The sequence below is a fragment of the Phalacrocorax carbo genome, chromosome 4, assembly GCF_963921805.1.
Source record: "Phalacrocorax carbo chromosome 4, bPhaCar2.1, whole genome shotgun sequence".
NCBI lineage: Eukaryota > Metazoa > Chordata > Aves > Suliformes > Phalacrocoracidae > Phalacrocorax > Phalacrocorax carbo.
The window spans coordinates 20580064-20598164 of NC_087516.1; the positions used below are offsets into that span (position 1 = coordinate 20580064).

Below are 18101 nucleotides of genomic sequence, written 5' to 3' on the forward strand. Positions count from 1 at the left end.
AGAAGTTAAACTTAAACGCATGAAGAAAGTTCAGGTCAGTTTTGGGACTCTTAAACTTTTTGCCTGTAGAAGTGCCTGCAATTCCTCCTTTCCTTCCTGCTTCCATCCCTGCTTCTTGCAGTGGCTTTTACTTGCCCTCTCTTACCTTGCTCACGTGCTCCTGAGGACAGGGACAAGCCTGGGCCAGGACTGGGCTCGTTCCCGTAGGAAGGGACCAAGCTTCACTTTCTGGTCCTGGAAAGTCCTGCTGCCTCCTACTCAAGTAGGACGCCTCACGTTTACTGCTCCAAGGAAGCACCCGGCAGCTGTCAGTACCCACAAACCCAGCTCCCGCCCCGGCACTGGCAACAGAGGCATTGCAGCAAACACAAGCAGAAGGCAGGGATTAACCTGTTACCGGCAGTTGTGTCTCTTCAGTATGCTAGAAGGCTAGAAATACCTGAAAATCATGGTCAGTTAGTCTGTGATGATCATTAGACTTCTGAGATACCAGCTATTAAGTGCCATAAAAAGAGTGATCGTTTTGTATTTAGTTATTTGTACGTAACTGCTGCTCCTGTATGTGACCTACTGGCCCAGCCCCCCGTGGCTCCTGAGCTTTGACTTGAAGCTACACACAGTGCTCAAGTTGTGCAAATACGCAAAAATGTGCACAATTTTCACTTTGATATAAAAGTATCAAGATATTTCCATCTATGGCCATTTAACGCTGAACTTGAAGAAAGTCTTGTGTTTTTGTCTCCTTTCAAACAGCAAACCCCTCTTCCGATTAATGCTACGCAGCAGAAAGGATAAACATTAAATAAAGAATCAGGGAACTAATGCAAACACAAATAATAACGCCAATTATTTAATAGCTGGGTTCCATCCCTACTTTTTACATTTCATATTTATATTTTATATCCACAAGTGAAGATGAAATTCTGTTAAATTAGGTTGACAGACCTCGAATGAGTTTCTGAATGCAGCTTTTTCAAAAAGCTTACTTACAGCTCATCTCTCCTTTGCTGTCATAAAAAGATTTCTTCTCAAGCTATTAAAGAGGAAGAATTTCAAGAATTTTTCAAATTGGCTGACTTAGAGTGGTTTGACAGTTTCATGATCTTCTATTTTCAAGAGAAATTATTCCTCAGAGAGAACAGTGTTGTTTCCCCTTTGTATATTTATTTAACTTGATTTTTTATGGGTAATGCCCTGAAAAGTTGGAAATGCATATAGCTCTTTTGCAAGAATATTATAAATGGATGCTTATCTCAGGCACTAAATATCTGCATTTCTTTAAATAGAAACAGCAAGTCAAGGAACAGGAATAAACAGAAGAGTAAGCCTAGACCAGTGACAGATCTTCTGTTTGCTACAGCAAGATTTTTAATTTTCTTTTTTTTTTTTTTTCTTCCTTACAGCGATTGCAAATGAGCTCTCCACTGTGATTTCTGCAGGACAAGGTGCTGCTTGCAGTCCAGCGCCAGCCCTGTGCTTACCACGCAGGCTAAAACTGCTCAGTCCAGGATGATGTCCCTCTCCTGTGAGCACCCGAGCTCCACCAGACATTAACAGGCAGTGTTGGACAACACGACAGGCAGTAAATAGCCAAAGGCATTGCACCTTTGCAGACACCCTGACAGTATTTCTGCTTTCTAAATCCTGCCTGACTCGGCAGCACCGCTCATAGCTCTACAGATGAAAATCAACAGTGCAGGCTTCACCTGCAGACCCACGAGCAGACATCACGAGGCTGGTGCTGTGCTTGCAGGCAATTGCTGCACGGAGCATGTACGATACCATGCCAAACTCAACATGTGGAAGTTTTGGTGCCCTGCAGTCTCTACGCAGCAAGCGGGTAACTCCCACGCACCAAGAAACGCCAGACGCCCCTGCTGCTGCCTGATGGCCCACCAGCATAACTGGCTCCCAGGCTGGGACTGTGTCTCAAAAGTGGCAGAAAATGCCCTGAACTGAAGGAGCAGATCAGGTTCCCAAAGATCTTGACGCTGCTTCCCTCAGGCTACAAACAGCCCCATTCTTTTAGCAGCTCCAGCCTCAGCCGTACGTGGAGAAAAGCAGTCAGCTCCATCACCCGCTGCAGAAGACATAAAACCTGCCTTCTCTGGGTGTCATTTTTATGGAGAATCATTCTACCATAAAATCACCGAGAGCAGCTCCAACTGCTGGAGACACAAACCAAGGCTACTGCTTGCTACAAAAGGATGCTGTCCTATGCAGCGTTTCTTCATCGGTTAACGCTGAACTAATCAACTACGCTGAACTAATCAAATGATTTGTTTTAAGTTGAATAGCAGGAGTTGTTGTAAGTTGAATAGCAGGGTGACGCAATGGGACGATGTCACCGCAAAACAAACCCACCAACCAAACAACCCTGAAGGTCATAGTATGGATTGAGAACGTGCAAGCAGAGCCATGTATAAAGTACATTGTAAAGCCCACAAGTAAAGCTAAGTCTGGTTTTCCTATGTGGTTTAGAGAGCCTTGCAGAAGTTGTTTTGACAACTCTGTCTTGTATATCCTGGGAGACCCTAGAGCATTGCGTGAAATTCAAGATACAATAGATCCTGTACAACTGGGACCAAAGCAGAGGTCTATTTTTTAAACAGGGATTGTAACACAAGTACAAGTGCACAGTCAGGTCACTGTGGGCTTTCCTCCCATTAACTGGTGTCTGCTTTAAAGGCTATTAGCCCCTTATTCAGCACCTCTTTTTAACGAGAAAACTAAAACCTACGCAGTGGGTAACAACAGACTTTAATGATACACCTCGTTAGTACTTAGCGACTTCCATCTTTCAGAACCAGATTGAATACCAAATCACCCCGGCAATTGCATTTCTTGTAGTTATCAGCCCTTCTCCTTTTTAAAATACATCTTTCTGGCAGCAGCCCACAGCTAGTATTTCCTTTTCATTCTCTGAAGTGCAGAGCACTACAAACACATCATTTAGCTTTGCTGCAGTCCTTTCTGTCCCTTTGATCATCTCCTTTACACCCTTCTGCATTCCTGCGTCGTTCCTGCATGTGCATTACACCAAAAAAGAGCTTTGCAGCAAGTATCTTGGGCTTTTCAGGGTGGTTTTTTTTCAGGGACAGAGTCCCAGCTGGTGTAAAACAGCACAAATGCTGCTGAGGTCAGTAGTGTTATTGTATTTAGACCAGCTAAAATCCTAACCCTAGTTCCTATTTCAAAATGCCTTATAATTCAACTAAGGCTTAAAAATTCCTTTCTTGGAGCGCTGACTTCTGGCTTAGAAATTTCCATGCAGAAGTGTTAAACTTAATTGCAGTCCACTACTTTGTGACTCAAGAAGTAAACCATGAATGATGCTCCTTTCTTCCTTCCATTCATCATGTCCCTTTAAATAGTGGTTTATGATGCTAAGAAATAGTTTTTCTAATAGTACCTAGTCTGGACAGTTGCTTCTTGCATTTTACAAACTTAAACCATCCCCCTTTGCGTTTGGCTAGTTGTTAACTGAACATTTTTTTGCATATATTTATAAAACATGATTATAAAATGTTTTACTTCTTTCAAATGCTTTAAAACCAAGCAATTTCATAGTATTACCAGGTCACACAAGTACGGTTTTCCCCAGCGCAGAGACTGCAGTGAACAGACTTGGGAAAAGGCTGCAAAGGAGGTAGCGTTAGGCTTGGGGCAATCCTGGCTCTTGGTCTTAAGTTCAGCTCCCACTGAACACTGCATGGTTCTCATGAGCACAGTAATCTGAACAACTCATAAATACCCTGAAGAAAAGAAATATTACTTGTCCTAAGTCATAGATTAGGAACCAAAGCCCAGGGCTAAAGCAACATGTTCAATATCCCAGTATCCCAAGCAGAAGTTAACTCTGTATTTCCAGTCCCCGGCTAATGATCCAAGCAGTGGACACCCCTTTAGCTCTACTCTCCCTCATACAGAAAGGGAAAAAAATCAGCTCTCGGATAATGGAGTATCTCAGATCTGCTGTAGAACATGGTAGCAGTAACATTCACACACACAATTTTACCATTCCAGAAGCTGACAGTCACATTTCATACCCAGCTGGCAGAAGACATAAACTGGGAAAAAGGATTTTCTTTGCCTTTTTTTTTGCGTTGAGCGTTGTTCCTGAGTAATAAGAGTTACTCTTTGCTCTCTACAGAAATCTCAGCCTGTTATATTGCCCTGGTGATGGCGGAATCCACATTTCAGCTACAACAGTGGGAAGCGCTGCAGGCAGGGCAATGCCCCCAAGAGGAGAGCATTTCTCAGTTCACGAGATGATGAAACACATGTGAACCCTCTGCACTCCAGCCAGCTTCTGGGAAACAATTTCTCAGTGCCTCAGTCTGATGTTGCGCTGCCTCAGTACCGCTTACTTCTCTCTTGGCAAGAAATCACTGCTGTCTCCAAAAAAGAAGAAAAAATGGCTTCAGTGGAGCAGATAACTTGGCGAGTAAAGCAGCAGACACTAACTAGCTTCTCCTCTTCACAGAGAATCGTTGCTGAAATGTACCTCAACCTCTATGGTTTGAATTCAGGTTTTAAAAACCACAGAAACTTTGGTATACATCCATGTGGAACAGTCTATGTTGCTCAAGCACCACTTTCAATTTTGACTAACGAAGAAATAAAAATGCAAACCAGCTCCTTGACAACCAGCACACAAGTGAGCGAACTGCCCAACTGTGCCCTAATAAAGCTCCTTCCTCTCCCCTCACTGCATGTTGAAGGTCACTTGTTTTAGATAAGCACGTGAAGTCATCAAAAGGAAGGTTAATTTAAAAGCTTCATAACTTAACTTTTTTTTTTTTTCGAATGTTGGTGAGGACTGAGGAGCCAGACTAACAAACTAACCAAGAAAGGACAGAGTGTTCACCCTGCCCAAAACAAAAATGCCTAAAACTTTTTCCCCCTCCCTCCTTCCCTCCCTTCCCATGGTTCTCCCGGTGACGCCTCCCCTGAGCCAGCATTACCTAACTTTTACACAAACACGCAGTTCCCATCAGCATCAACTTCAAACAGCTCTGGCTTTCTGTCTGACCACATCTCGGTTCAGGGGAGCAGAAGCAAAGAGCTACTTCTGAGGGGTTCTGCAGCAGCTCTGAAAGGTAATCTGCTTGGTGGATTTTTTACTTTCCGGTTGTAATGCCTAGCTAGTGGTTAAGTAGATGGAACAAAAACAGCCTCCTGGCAAACTGTCTTGCTGGAATTTGTAGTAAGAGAAAAGTCTCAATACAAACTCAAAAATAGATTTAATAACACTTTGGCTTACTTGCTTCCTGCAGGGCAACAGAGGCAGTTTTTAAGATCGAGTGTAAAATATAAAATCACTAGTATTTCTTTTAGCCATGGGTGTGAACTCTATGTGTTCAAACATGCACATGCATTCTGATTTGGTTTCAATTCGTCACATTAGACAGAGTTAGAAAGCAGTAGTCCACCGGGACCATGCCCCACCTGTTTTGCTCATCCCTGCCAAAGGCTGCGTGCCTTTCTCTCCAGCCATACTGCTGCAAAATGCCCTTAATTCTTTGTAGCTTCTTGCACCTTTTGCAGGCTCTGAATTGCCAAGATGCTTCTGCTTCTTTCTCTGGTCACTGGGCTTGCCCTGTCTGCCTCCGGTGTCACAGCAGACAAAGAAACTGCTCCAAGCCAAGAGTTACTTCATGACATAGAGAAGAAAGTGAAAGACCTCTGGCAGAATTTGCTCTACCCAGTAATGCCTGGTAATGAGACTGATGGGATGATTTATGCCACTTGTGAAATGAAGCCCAGCTCCAAAATAGATCCTGACAAGCCACAGGTGACTGGACAAGTCTTATTCAGACAGTGTTACTCACATGGAAGATTAGAAGCCATTTTTTACTTGGATGGGTTTCCGTTGGATAATAACCAATCTGGTAGAGCTATACACATCCACGAGCTCGGGGATCTCAGCAACGGCTGTGATTCTACAGGAGGACACTATAACCCTTTCAGCGTGAATCACCCCCGTCACCCAGGGGATTTTGGAAACTTTTTTCCTAAAGAAGGCAAAATCAGAAAATACAAAACACAACTCTCTGCCACTATGTTTGGTCCATATTCCATCATGGGCAGATCCGTCGTGATCCATGAGCAGGAAGACGATATGGGCAAGGGCAACAATAAGGCCAGTTTGGAAAATGGAAATGCTGGGAAACGTCTGGCTTGCTGCGTGATCGGGATATGCAACAACAACTTGTGGGAAGAGAAACTGGCTGAGGTTACAGATAAGAAGAAGAGAGGGCTCAACAAACGAACATAGAACCAGGCTTAAGTGAAGACCAAGAAGCCGGCTATGGCCTGGGCAGCACAAAGTACCTTAGGCTGTGTCACTGGCCACTAAGATATATGGCTACAGAATTCCCATTTCCGATCGCTTGCTCTTCTAAGAAATGTGTATCACTTTGTAGAGCCTCCTTTCTGTAAGCCCAGCAATAAACCCAGCATCAACTCAACACTGTGATGTATTTTCTTGAAAATAGTCCCTTCTATGCAGTTTGGGAGTTGAATGTGTGTAAGTAAGAGTGCTAACGGATGTGGTCGATAGTCTGTGAAGAGTCTGTGTGCTGTAAGGGGCTTGTAAGGGTAAGCTAGACACCAAAGGGAAAAAGTTAATATGAGTAAGTAAGAAATTGCCTCTCATTAGACACTGTGGTGTAGTTAGCTGCAAATCGGAAAGGCACAAAAGATCTCTATCCTTTCAACAGTGTTGGGTGTGGTGTTGCAAGACCTGGATAATGGAATTCCCCTAAAAAATAAGGGAAAGTACAGAGATTTCTGGTTTAAACTTTAGATCCATTACATTATTCTACTTGTATTCTCAGGTTTTATTCTCAAACATGTATAAGTTTCTCACCTATTTTAAATTGTCCACATGGCTATAGCTAAATCGCATCTGAAAGCAGAGTTAAAAGAAATATTCCCGTTTACCATCACTCCTCAGCAAAAATTCCCTAAAGCCTCTAGTTTGTGCCTGTTAGTAACTAAGTTGCATAAAAACGTTTTAATGCTGCTTAGACAATAAGGATAAAGTTAGCAGATCAGAGATAAATATTATTTCCAAAGCTAAAAAATACTGAGTATGTTTCTTCATACTAAAAGGTAGGAAGTAAATCAGTCAATTTAGACTGGGAGAAGTGACAGTGAAAAGACGTAAGTCAGATAATTTTCAGCCTTAAAACTCTCACTCAGTAAAGCTTTACTTTTTTAATTTAACACAAGTCACTGAAAATACTAAAACACTACCTCATGACTATCATTCATCTGATACTGAGAAAAGGAAACAAGCAGGTAGAACAAGCATATCAGGAAATGTTTTTATTAAAGATGACAAAATGTATTAATATAGTTGAAACACGTTGTGCAGTTAATCCAGGCAACAACAAAAGAAAGGTTTGCAAATAAATTAAACTGCATAATTTAGAAAGTAAAACTACAAAACAGAAGCTGGTAAACAAAATCCTATCTTTTAGAAATGTAGCAGACTTTCAACTTAATCTCAGTTAAGATTTTGAAATACATTCCTGAGCTCATATGGATTAAAGAAACTCCACTGTCTTTATTACACAAATTCCCATAAGCTTAAAAAGTCTTACTTAGAAAAGAAGCAGAATTCTAAAAGATGCTGCTTAATCTGTCATTTTCACACACTTATTTTACAAATTCAGCGAACATTGTTTTTCAAATAACCACAGTATCGTACTTTCAAATGAAATCCTTCTCACAGATAATGCGAGACAACCTCCTTAAAAATCGGTTTGCGAAACACATCTTCTCCATACCCCTGCCACAACATTCCCTTCCCGTTTTGCTTCCCCAGAGCCCAACACCAACAAGGCTTGTATCTCTGGATGCAACTTCTGCACTTCTGAAGTCCTAGAAAAAGGGAACATGAGTCTAATAAAAAAACCCCAAACCAAAAACCATCAACAAATGCACTCCCCTAAACCCCCCGAAAAACCTAAAGAAGTGTTGATTCCACAACAAAACACTAATTAATTTACTGGGAAAAAAATCATCATTCTAATAGCACAACAATATCAATTAAAGCAATATCCAAGGAAGATACTGACAAGAATATTCAATTAGTTATCACATAGTGCAGCAAAGATGTCTTACTTTTACAAGTGTCCTGGCTTTGAAGTCCGTTCCTGGAAGAAGGCTAAAAATGTAGCTAGAATACACATTCACTAGGGCGGAAAGGAGAGGGACTGTACTGCAGCAGTGACATAGCACTAAACGTAAGGTTTCGAGAGATCTAGATATCTCAGTGGAACTTAATGATTGCAAAGATATAAAAATGGCACCTAAGAGGGAGAATGGTGTGAGGATAATTACCAAGATGCCCTAATTGTTGGGTTGTACATCGCTATGTTCTCACAGAAAAAACATACTGAAAAGAATCAACGAATGAGGCAGTAAACAGCTGTTGGTCCAGCACTGCTTCTGCCCGCTCGAATGTTTGCACCAAGCTCTTCATTAATTAATAGCATTAACTGGCTCTTCAGGGACCAGGAGCAAAACGCTAACCCACACGGACAACTGTGGGTCAGGGAAGCCACAGGACAGGGAACCAATATAACACCCTCAACATTTCTGAGCTCAGCTACGTGAAATCTTGACCTTCTTATTCGCTTGCCTCAGTTCTGACCGCATTGATATTTAGCTCTGCACAGGATTAGTCTGTGAATGATAGAAAATAATACATCTTGAATAAAATGCTACTTCATGTGACATTCAAGCATTAAAGGAAAAAATCCTGCCACATTCTCCCAGAGATTTCAGTTTCTGCAGCTATTTCTCTTCCGACTTGTCCATCCTGTCATATAAATGAGTCAATAGTGCAGTCAGTTACAATTAATGGGACCAGCATAACAATCTCTCAAATACTTAAACTCTTCTTGGTTTTTCAGGTGATGAGGAACTTAAATGGTGACCAGGATAATGAAAGAAAAACTTTTTACTGCTTCATGTCCCTTATACAGATGGTTTTTGTTCCTAAGGGCTGCTGCTTAAAATCAGTGAAATGCTACAATGTCAAATTACCTTTAAAGAGGAAGGAAACATATTTGTGGAGCACTGAGAGCATGGCTTCATTGCCAGCAGACAGACACTGAAAGGGTTACATGAATGCACCTGCTAGGGAAAACACATGAGAACTGAGACAAGCCACATTTTTCTCCTTCCCACTATCATTCCTTATATTTATATGTAATAATTTACATACAGCCTTTCTTCTGCTGAATACAAACTGTTCATGGACTCTGACACCTTGATTATGGCAGCACCTGCTAGCTCAACTTCCGTATACAGAAGAGTTTGTCAGTATCGCTAATATAAACTCTGTTTATTCAGTAGCTGACAAGTGGGCTGTAAAAATTTGCAGCTGGCAGTTATTTGTCAAAGAAGGACTCAATCTGGGAGGGATTTTCCTTTTTATTAGTAGTATTTTATTAAATTTGGTTTAATTCTCTCTGATTGGTTTCAAGTTCTAGGAGTGAGAAATGAACATTTACAGACAATTAGGTCCCAAGCCAGCAGAAAAATTGCCTTGACGGCTGCTGGCCCATAGAAGCTCCACAGCTGCAGAGACTATTCCTTATGCTACAGACAGAAGAAGAAGGACGTGCCTCCCCTTCTCCAACAGCTGCTAACTTCAACATTAAGCATTCCCTTGTTGCTGCCTTCCTAGGAGCAGAGTGGCACAGCTCCAGCATCAGGAGCGAGCTAGGGAATGACACAGCAGCCTCCCTTTTCCCCAGTTATTATAGGATTATTTTCCTATGGCTAAACATCAACAAGGGAAGAAGTTAAAGAAGGCGGCAACAATGCAAATAAACCTTCTGCCACACCACAGACGGGTGAAATGAGGAGGACAGGGAGAGTTATCCTTAATTCCAAAGCATAAAAAAATAAGACAGACACCGATTCCTTTTAAAAGGAGGGCACAGATGGAGTAGACTGAAATCTACCACCCTTTACTCAGCCTGAGGGCTGTTCCACCTCCTGTAAGTTGAAGAACGTGATTCCAGTAACTGAAAGCGCCAAGTAGGCGGACAGGGCATCACTGGTTCTCCTCTTGCTGTTCTCCTTGCTTTGGAACAGCATTGCCGTTTCTCACAGAAAGACTTCTGGCGTCTCTGACGATGTTTCCTTCAGATCTTCATTAAATTGGGTTCTCAGTGTCAGGTGAAATAACTCCCTGCATGTTCATGAGATGAGCTGGGAGGGGGAAGGAAAAATTTTGTACAGTTGAGAAGATATAAAGGTTTAGAATGAGAGAATGATATATATGCAGGGATAGTTTTCAGAAACTTCCTAGAAGGGAACAGTGATTTTATTCTAAGGATGTACTTAGAGTCACTACATGTAAAGAGAAACAGAATGCAGTCTCAGAAACAAGCAATAGCTTGCAGCCTTAAAATGCTTCTCAATTTATCACTCAATTTTTTTCATCCTTGGAAGACACTTCTAACCATTAAAATACAGTCCAGCATGAGAACCATGCAGGTTACAGAAGCCTAGCGATAACATGATAAATCATTATCATTGGCCTCTTTGCTACACTAATGTAAATTACATCTGTTACATAGAAACTTCAAATCATTACAGAAAACCAACAGGATTAAACCTCATCACTAATTCTTTCCTTTAGGTAATTTACATTTTGGTACACTGTAGCCAAAACTAACAAAAAAAGAGTTTTATTAGACAAATCTTAACAGTTCAATGAAAAAAAATCACCCCTATGGCACACTGTTTCACTGATCATATTTGCAGCACCACAGATACCACAAAAAGATGACAGTGAGATGCTTGATGGCCTGGATTTCATACCTCAAGCCAAACTGTTATCCAAATATTCACAGTTTTCAGCAGGATCAGGTGGCTTCTTGTTTTCAGACTCAGGCAGCTCCTCAGAGCTGTTACTTGTGTGTGCAGTTGTAACACTGAGCCCTCCATGCCTCCCAGGGTCCTCAGTGTGCACCACACCCATGGTGCTGCTATTTTGATCCCCTCTTTCATTTGGAATTTCACAATCGCTCTCTGAGGTTTCGCCATCGTCCTTCAGGGCCTCAGTTTCAGCTCTTTGTTCATTCTCAGAGTTTGAGGGATCCGTGGGGTCGGATGGGTCAGGGCTGGAAAGTGGGAACTCTCCCTCAGATGAACCATTAAGCTCTGCTCCAACCACCACATTCTGCTCCCCTGCAGAAGCGCCTGCTCTTTTTCCTTCCAGTTCTGCAACTGCCTGCTCTGTCAGTTTAATTATCTGACTTCCAAGCTTGTTTATTTCTTCTTCCTCGGAAGGTAGCTGGGGTAATGAAGGATAAAAATGTTTATTTTGCTTCCTGTTATTTAAGTTTGTTCCCTCTGGAGCCAGGGACTCACTTGCAACAGCACAAGTTTCATCACGTTCTCCCTTCTGTTCTGCTGAAAGAGAAATGGAATAGCGAGATGCTCTAGTCAGTCACAAGTATTTATTAAACATCTGACCTGACGACCATCACCACCAGTGCAGGCCACAGAGATGTTTACCTCAGTAAGGTATTTCTAAGAGTGATTCCCTATCCCACCCCAGGCCCATTTCTTAGATGATAAGCAATCAACACTAAGTTTCTTGCTGGATCTGGCCCTGTTTTGGAGCCTGTCTTTCTCTAGCACCGGCAACTCTAGGAGAGTCATAGCTGACAACATACTGTAGAACAGCAGGGTCAGGCAAACTTTTTCAAAGGAATATCAACTCTAAGCAAGGCAGTCAGCTACAGAAATTTTGGCACAGCTTAATATTAATCCCCAATTCACTGCCACTTTCAGGGGTTAACATAAGCTCCATTTGTTTGGAGTTTTTCACAGGCTTTTATCCAATAATAAAGTTTCGTTGTTGGTCCTGCAACATTTCTCCTAACATAAAAGATTATTCTAATGTGGGTAACACCATAAAACAAAGCAACAGTGGAAGAATTTCAAATATACCATTATACCAAAAGACAAACACTGAACAAAGTGTAAGAATAGAGAAAACAGCAATGTATAAACAAACAGCTTTGTGAAAGAGAGAATTTGTCCTCGTCTCAGTTAAGGACAAAAACCCTTATTGAAAATAAGCTTGTGAAGTCAAGTGAGAAAAATTTGGAAATGCCAGAAGTATGGCTGCACTGACAGCTTAAAATGGCTCTTGTGCGTACGTGTTACCTTTTAGTATATGAGTATTTACACTATTTCTCCTGCAGGAATCCTGCCTCACGCACTGCACAGGACAGCCTGGCTGCAGGGAGGGATCAGAGCTACACAATACAGGAGCCTACCGTCTCTACCAGACCCACCTCATTTATAATTTGGGAGCTGCTGAGTAAGACAGGGTTGGCATGAAGGGAACAGATACTCCTACCACAATTAAGGAAGCTAGGAATGCTACTCTGAAGAGCTGGAATTTAAGTCTGTGGAAAAGGCAGGGATAAATTAACTTTCAAAAGGTGATCACCCACTGGACCTAATCCTCATTATCTGAGCGCTCAGCTGGAAACCTCAGGGCTTGATTTACAGTACTGCTCTGCTCATGTTGTATATCTGAACATACTCAAAGTGCTCCAAAAAGAGCCAAAACTTATGTACCTCACATTGGCACTCAAAATTAGTAGGGACTTTACCTTATTCTTTGCATGCCTCAGTTTCCTTCCTCTACAGTGGGATATCACCATCCCATCACCTTGCTGCAATTTTCTGAAGATAAATTGTTTCAAAGCACTAGAACACCAGAGAAAAGTTCATAGAAAAACAGTACTTTTGTGTTCAAGGGATGCTTGAAATAGTGCACAGGCAATACAGCAGGAACAATGCACTCAACGATGGAGAGGGGGAAAAAACCTGAATAGCTGTTCATTAGCAGCTGCGATGCTCAAGTACAATCCATCCCATGACGCTATCCATCCTGGGCATCAGCTAAAGTGAGATTTGGTGGCACACGACAGTCTTTAATTCATATGATGGCACTATGTCATTATGCATTTTCACACAGGAACTGCACAGTATATCCTACAGACTTCTACCATCCAGCTTAACTGAAACAACGATAACAAGTACAAACTAAAACAGGCCTTGATGAGATCAGGGTAAGCAGATAGATTAGATAAAAAAAGCATGAAAAAGCCCTCTGATTATCTGTAGAACTAGCTAGAGCAACATTTGACATATTACAGAAAGTTCTGATACAGAACTAAAAAAAGCTAAAATGTTAAAGCTGAAGTTTTTAGCTGATAAAGCTAAAAATGTTTCTTGGGCCAAAGAGGCACCAAATATCAATGGTACTGCTTAAAGGACCATAGCTGACACACTTGACATCTAGCCCGGTATTTAAAGATATGTAAGAATTTCATTGCTATTCTGCTTATGTGAAGTGTTTTCACTCTACTCATTATTCAGCTAATAGGAAAATAAAAGTGGATTTGTTTTTATTTGTGAAATACTTTTAAACAAAGGGCATACTTGCTTGGTAAACAAAGGCAGAGGAACACATTCCTGTGTTCTTTCCAGCTGCCCAGCTCCCCCAGATTTTGGAGGTACACTTTATAGATTAAAAATTGCAATATGCACCAAGCTCCTAAAACTCAACACCAGACACTCATTCTCTATGCAGAGTGGCACAAAAGGTGACTAAGTGTATCAGTCCCATAGAGCTGCTGACTGCAGAGGAGCTGTGTGACACTAAGCACAGGGATGTGCCTGACAGCTGAACACACACTGCTTCCTTTCCAGGCTTCGAAGGGAAGATGGCAGCCTCAAACACCCTCCAGAAAAAGGATCTGGAGCAATGGAAGATGTTATTGTTGCTCTACCTACTGCTAGAAGTTATGGCATCCCCCACACAGCTGGTAGTATATCTGTGCTCATCTGTGTCACTGCGAAGTTGGCCCAGTTTATTTAAACTATCACAGAGGTGAGTTTTGTCTGACTGCTCACTGCAGATTATCAGGTATACTGAGCCACATGCAAAGAAAAAAACCAACAAGCTGTTTGTGCAGGCAGAATGGTAATTTCTTAACCTACTCCAGTTTAATGACAGTATTTCTGCAATTGATCTTGGCTCTCTTAACAATTATAGAATAGGGGGCATGAAAGAGGGTGACGACCTGCCGGGAGCAGATTCTTCTCATGTCTGCCACAGGCCTAATCCTTGTCTGCCTTCTCCTCTCCAAGGCTGTTTTATTCTACTCTTCCCCTGCCTAGCTCTTTTCTCCTGCTCTATTTCCCTTTATTTATCCAGTCCCTACACTCTGCCCATTTCTCATCCACCTTTCAATCTTTTTTACCACACCTTGCTTTCACTCTCAGCATTTCGATTGCTTGCTCCTGTGCTCTGACCTCTGCTCAGCCAGACAGAAGTGCCCCCTCACTCAGACTTCCTTTGATTCTACACTATCTACACTAGTCTTCCCATCACTTGAGAGGCCTGATCTCAGCCTTCCTTTCCTCTGCTCCAGTTTTTTTCCCCTCTAGCTTTACGTTATCTTGAAGGAATAGTGCATGCAGAGTTTTACCAGTATTGGTGGCACAAATCAACAGCATCATTGGTTTGGGTTTTTTTTTGTTGTTGTTTTTAGCAGATGAGATTTGAAAGTGAGTGGTTTAGAAAGTGGAGTGGAAACTCCAGCCTGTTTTCTCAGGGTGGAAACCTCTTCCCCAGATTTCAAATTCCTTTCAACTATAGATATACTAAATACTTGCATGTTTAGGAAAAAAAAAACCAACTGACCAAAAAAACAGACAAAGAAAACAAAACCAAAAACCCACGTGGTCATCAGAATTTAACACAAAAAAGTGATTTGATGACATTAAAAAAAAATGAGCTGAAGAAGAAAACACAAAGCTTCAGCCCAGAGCTAAAGTCTCGCAGTGTTACAAAGCAAGAGAAACAGGGTCTGATGAGATTTGACAGGCAGCTTTAATCAAAACTGTAATACCAACCTCACCTAGGACAAACACATAAAGGAAAGAGCATAATGCCACTAAGTAAATACTTTCAGTAACTGCAGATTGAAATAAAAATCAATGATTAAGCAGGCAAAAAAATGAATATTTATGAGTTATTATTACTCACCAGAGAACCATTCACTATAGTTTCACTTCTTACTTTTAGCAAAAATATCAGCTGATCAAGATGATAAAAAATGATCAGTCTGGCTGTCAAGTTTTATCAGATGATGACATGGATAATAAAATCAAAATTAAGCCACAATCTATTCAGTTTCAGGACTAATAAATAAATTGTTTATGATGTTTCATGGTTAGCTGAGTAAGATCTGGGCATCCCAAAATGTTATGCCCATTAAAGAGCTTATCCAAATGCCGACAGGCAAGCATAATAATGATAATCCATCTCCCAACCATTATGAAAAACTAAGGGGGAGGGAATAAAAGTTATCAGCAAAACGCTATCTTCTGCTACTGTCAAATAAAGTTAAGCTTGACTTCAGAAAGATGCTAAAGCAAGCTATTGAGGAAGGATTTTTAACAAAACACATGCAAGACTATAAAAAAAAAAAGCAGTCAATTTCCCTGGGAAAACGAGTCAGGTATTTCAATTTACCAGGCGCAATCAGGAAGCCTTTCATCTAGATATCAGCTATAATGCAGGAAAGTGCTAAGCGAGTTCCACAGACTGCTTTCCTACTGTGCATTTTAACCAAGGGAAAAAGAGCAGGAGGCAGTTAACTGTAACATAGATGGCATGAATAACTTCTCGCAGTATCAAGTTATCTGGCAGGAAAATTCTTTGAGGTGTAAGACCTAATCCCTAGCCCCGTGCAATCTATTCAACAGTCATTTTTCAGTCGTTTCTTTGCTATTTGTACTGGGACCATCTATCCATTTTACTTGTGGATGATTTACTCAATGTCTGTGACCACTGAAACTTTGCCTTCTGCTATCCCAGCATGAAAAGTAATATTTTTATTTGGAAAGAAATGAGTGCTCAGCTCTCATCATGTTCCTTACATTTCAGGTGCTCACCTTGTACTTCAGTTTTCTGTGGCTTATCAGTAAATGCTAACAACGGTGACCTGGACCGCTGTATAACAGGCAAGGTTGGGTCACTGAATGTTATGGTATCCTTTCCACCTGAAACAATCAAAGTGTTAGAACTATTAATTCACCAATTATGCCCATTGTGCACTAATGATATTCAAACACATCCTACAATTTTTTTGCAATGTTATTGAAAAGTACAGAACAGGAGAAGCATCTCAAATGATCCTTCTACAGAATGGAAAAAAATACTCTGTACTGAAGCTGGAATATGCAAGTCAAATACAGAAGAGGCTTTATGTTTTTACCCGCAGTACTGAGTAAAGCACAGATTTTGAAAGAAGACCAGGTGCTGTATGCAGCAAATTGTATTAGCAATTAGCATTCAATTCAGAATATTAATAATCAGATCATACCAGAAGTTTTACAAAGAGTAATGGATCATTTGTGTGCTATTACCAGCAAGTGTTCAGCATCGACTCTTTACTCTCTATTACTCTGCCTCAATGATGAACCTGCTCGTATCACATACGCAGTTTTACACAACAGGCTCACACACTTATTATCCTACAATGCTCCCTTAAAAAATATTACAAGTTTAGCCTAACTAGGAATGGAGGGAGCAGACAAGCATACACTGCTAGGGAACAGGAGCGATTTTTATCTGAAAATTCCAAAAGCATTTCTGAGCATTTTCATTTAAAGCCAAATGGAAAAGGGCAATTTTCCAGCTCTTTTGCAGACAAAATAGTGCAAGAAACTCTTCAGCTGAGGACTCTGCTGTAGATGCCTAGTCTTTACATATTTTAGCAATACAGAAAGCAACACCTGCAGATCCTTTAGGAAGTCCTCCACATTCAGGATGCTCATGTTTTTAGCAACTGACACTACCTTAAACCTAGAGGGGAAATGGCAGGAAATGTGCAAGATCAGCTAAGCGTGGTGTTTGTGTGGCCTCCAGAACAACTGCCAACCGAAAAGTGATGGCTGGGGAGGCAGCAAGCTACTGCTCTATTTATCTCCATAAGAATGGACATTTATGTAACAACTACTTCTCCCCTCTAAATCTGTTTGTACGTTTCACCTTAAGGCAACATCCTAAATCTAATCACCCATCCAAGACAAAGACTTTCAGAAGAGCACCAGGTCAGGAGATACCCGGAATAAATCCAGCTCTGAGAAAGTTCTGGTACCTACTAAGAAATAATGAAAGTCAAGCTGTTCCCCACGGAGTCTAACCGGACTAATCCTAACTGCTTTTGAAAGCACTGGCTGTAAACACCTTGATCCTGAAGGTATTAATGACATTTTTATACCCTTAACATGTTGGCATATATACTGCAGCAATATGAATGCAATTAATGCTTTTGAGACATGGATCTTGTCAAGCTTTGATCCCCTGTCAAGTATGCATCAGAATTCTGCCTTCATCATAGCAAGTAATGAAAAAATATTAACTAACCGCAAAGTGGAGACCACCCCCAGTGTAAGGCAAAATTAATTAAAATTAAAAAAAAAAAAGGGGTGTGTGTGTGCAAAACAAATTCAATGGCTATTTCAAAATGCAAAAGCCCCTAGACGAATGCACTTTCCTGTAAGAGTGAAGGAATTGTGTTGAAAGAAAAACTAAATCATACAGGGAACCAGAGGTATGAAAACATCCAATAGATATTTACACACAGTCAGAAGTAGCCACGTATTCAAAAAGATATAAAACAATCCAATGGAGGAAGTAAAATTCAAAAAGATGATGAACAGGACCACTGGGGGGGTTGGGGAGGCTTTAATAGGAAAGTAGAAAGCAGAGTCTTTTTTTTTTTTTTTTTTTTTTTTTTAATTAATAAAGTACAGCCTGAGCTAAAGTCCTGAAGATTGCAAGACAAGCTTCAGAAAATAAACTTCTTGACTTCTGGCCAGCGTTTACACAGTATACACATTTACTTTCCCATTTTTCTCTGAAAACCAACTTGGTTACAGAAAATAAAGCTAACCGCAATATCCACACATCTAAGCAACACAGCCCAAAGAGTCCGATGCATGCTTATTTCTTAACAGTGACTCTC

General features: G+C 41.0%; 2 protein-coding genes across 6 annotated transcripts in view; one reads left to right on the top strand and one right to left on the bottom strand.

The window, feature by feature from the left end:
• Positions 1–4968: 4968 nt before the first annotated feature.
• Positions 4969–6473, top strand: SOD3 (superoxide dismutase 3). Of its 2 annotated transcripts, none has more exons than XM_064449233.1 (2): positions 4969–5102; positions 5532–6473. In XM_064449233.1, exon 2 carries the CDS (start codon positions 5567–5569, stop codon positions 6278–6280), a length of 714 nt encoding a protein of 237 aa, XP_064305303.1. In that variant the 5' UTR covers positions 4969–5102; positions 5532–5566; the 3' UTR covers positions 6281–6473. The 2 variants fall into 2 exon arrangements, with proteins under 2 accessions (XP_064305303.1, XP_009512836.1); XM_009514541.2 differs by having other exon boundaries at positions 4970–5102; positions 5551–6473.
• An 847-nt stretch (positions 6474–7320) lies between these two features.
• CCDC149 (coiled-coil domain containing 149) overlaps positions 7321–18101 on the bottom strand; it is a 53401-nt gene continuing 42620 nt past the window's right edge. For 3 of the 4 annotated variants that reach the window (XM_064449237.1, XM_064449234.1, XM_064449236.1), the window contains 3 exons: positions 16024–16131; positions 10855–11448; positions 7321–10239 (listed from right to left, as the gene is read on the bottom strand). In XM_064449237.1, the coding sequence (XP_064305307.1) occupies positions 10856–11448; positions 16024–16131 (701 nt within the window). In that variant the 3' untranslated portion in view covers positions 7321–10239; position 10855. The remainder of the gene's footprint in view (positions 10240–10854; positions 11449–16023; positions 16132–18101) is intronic. The other variant, XM_064449235.1, reaches the window with a different exon arrangement.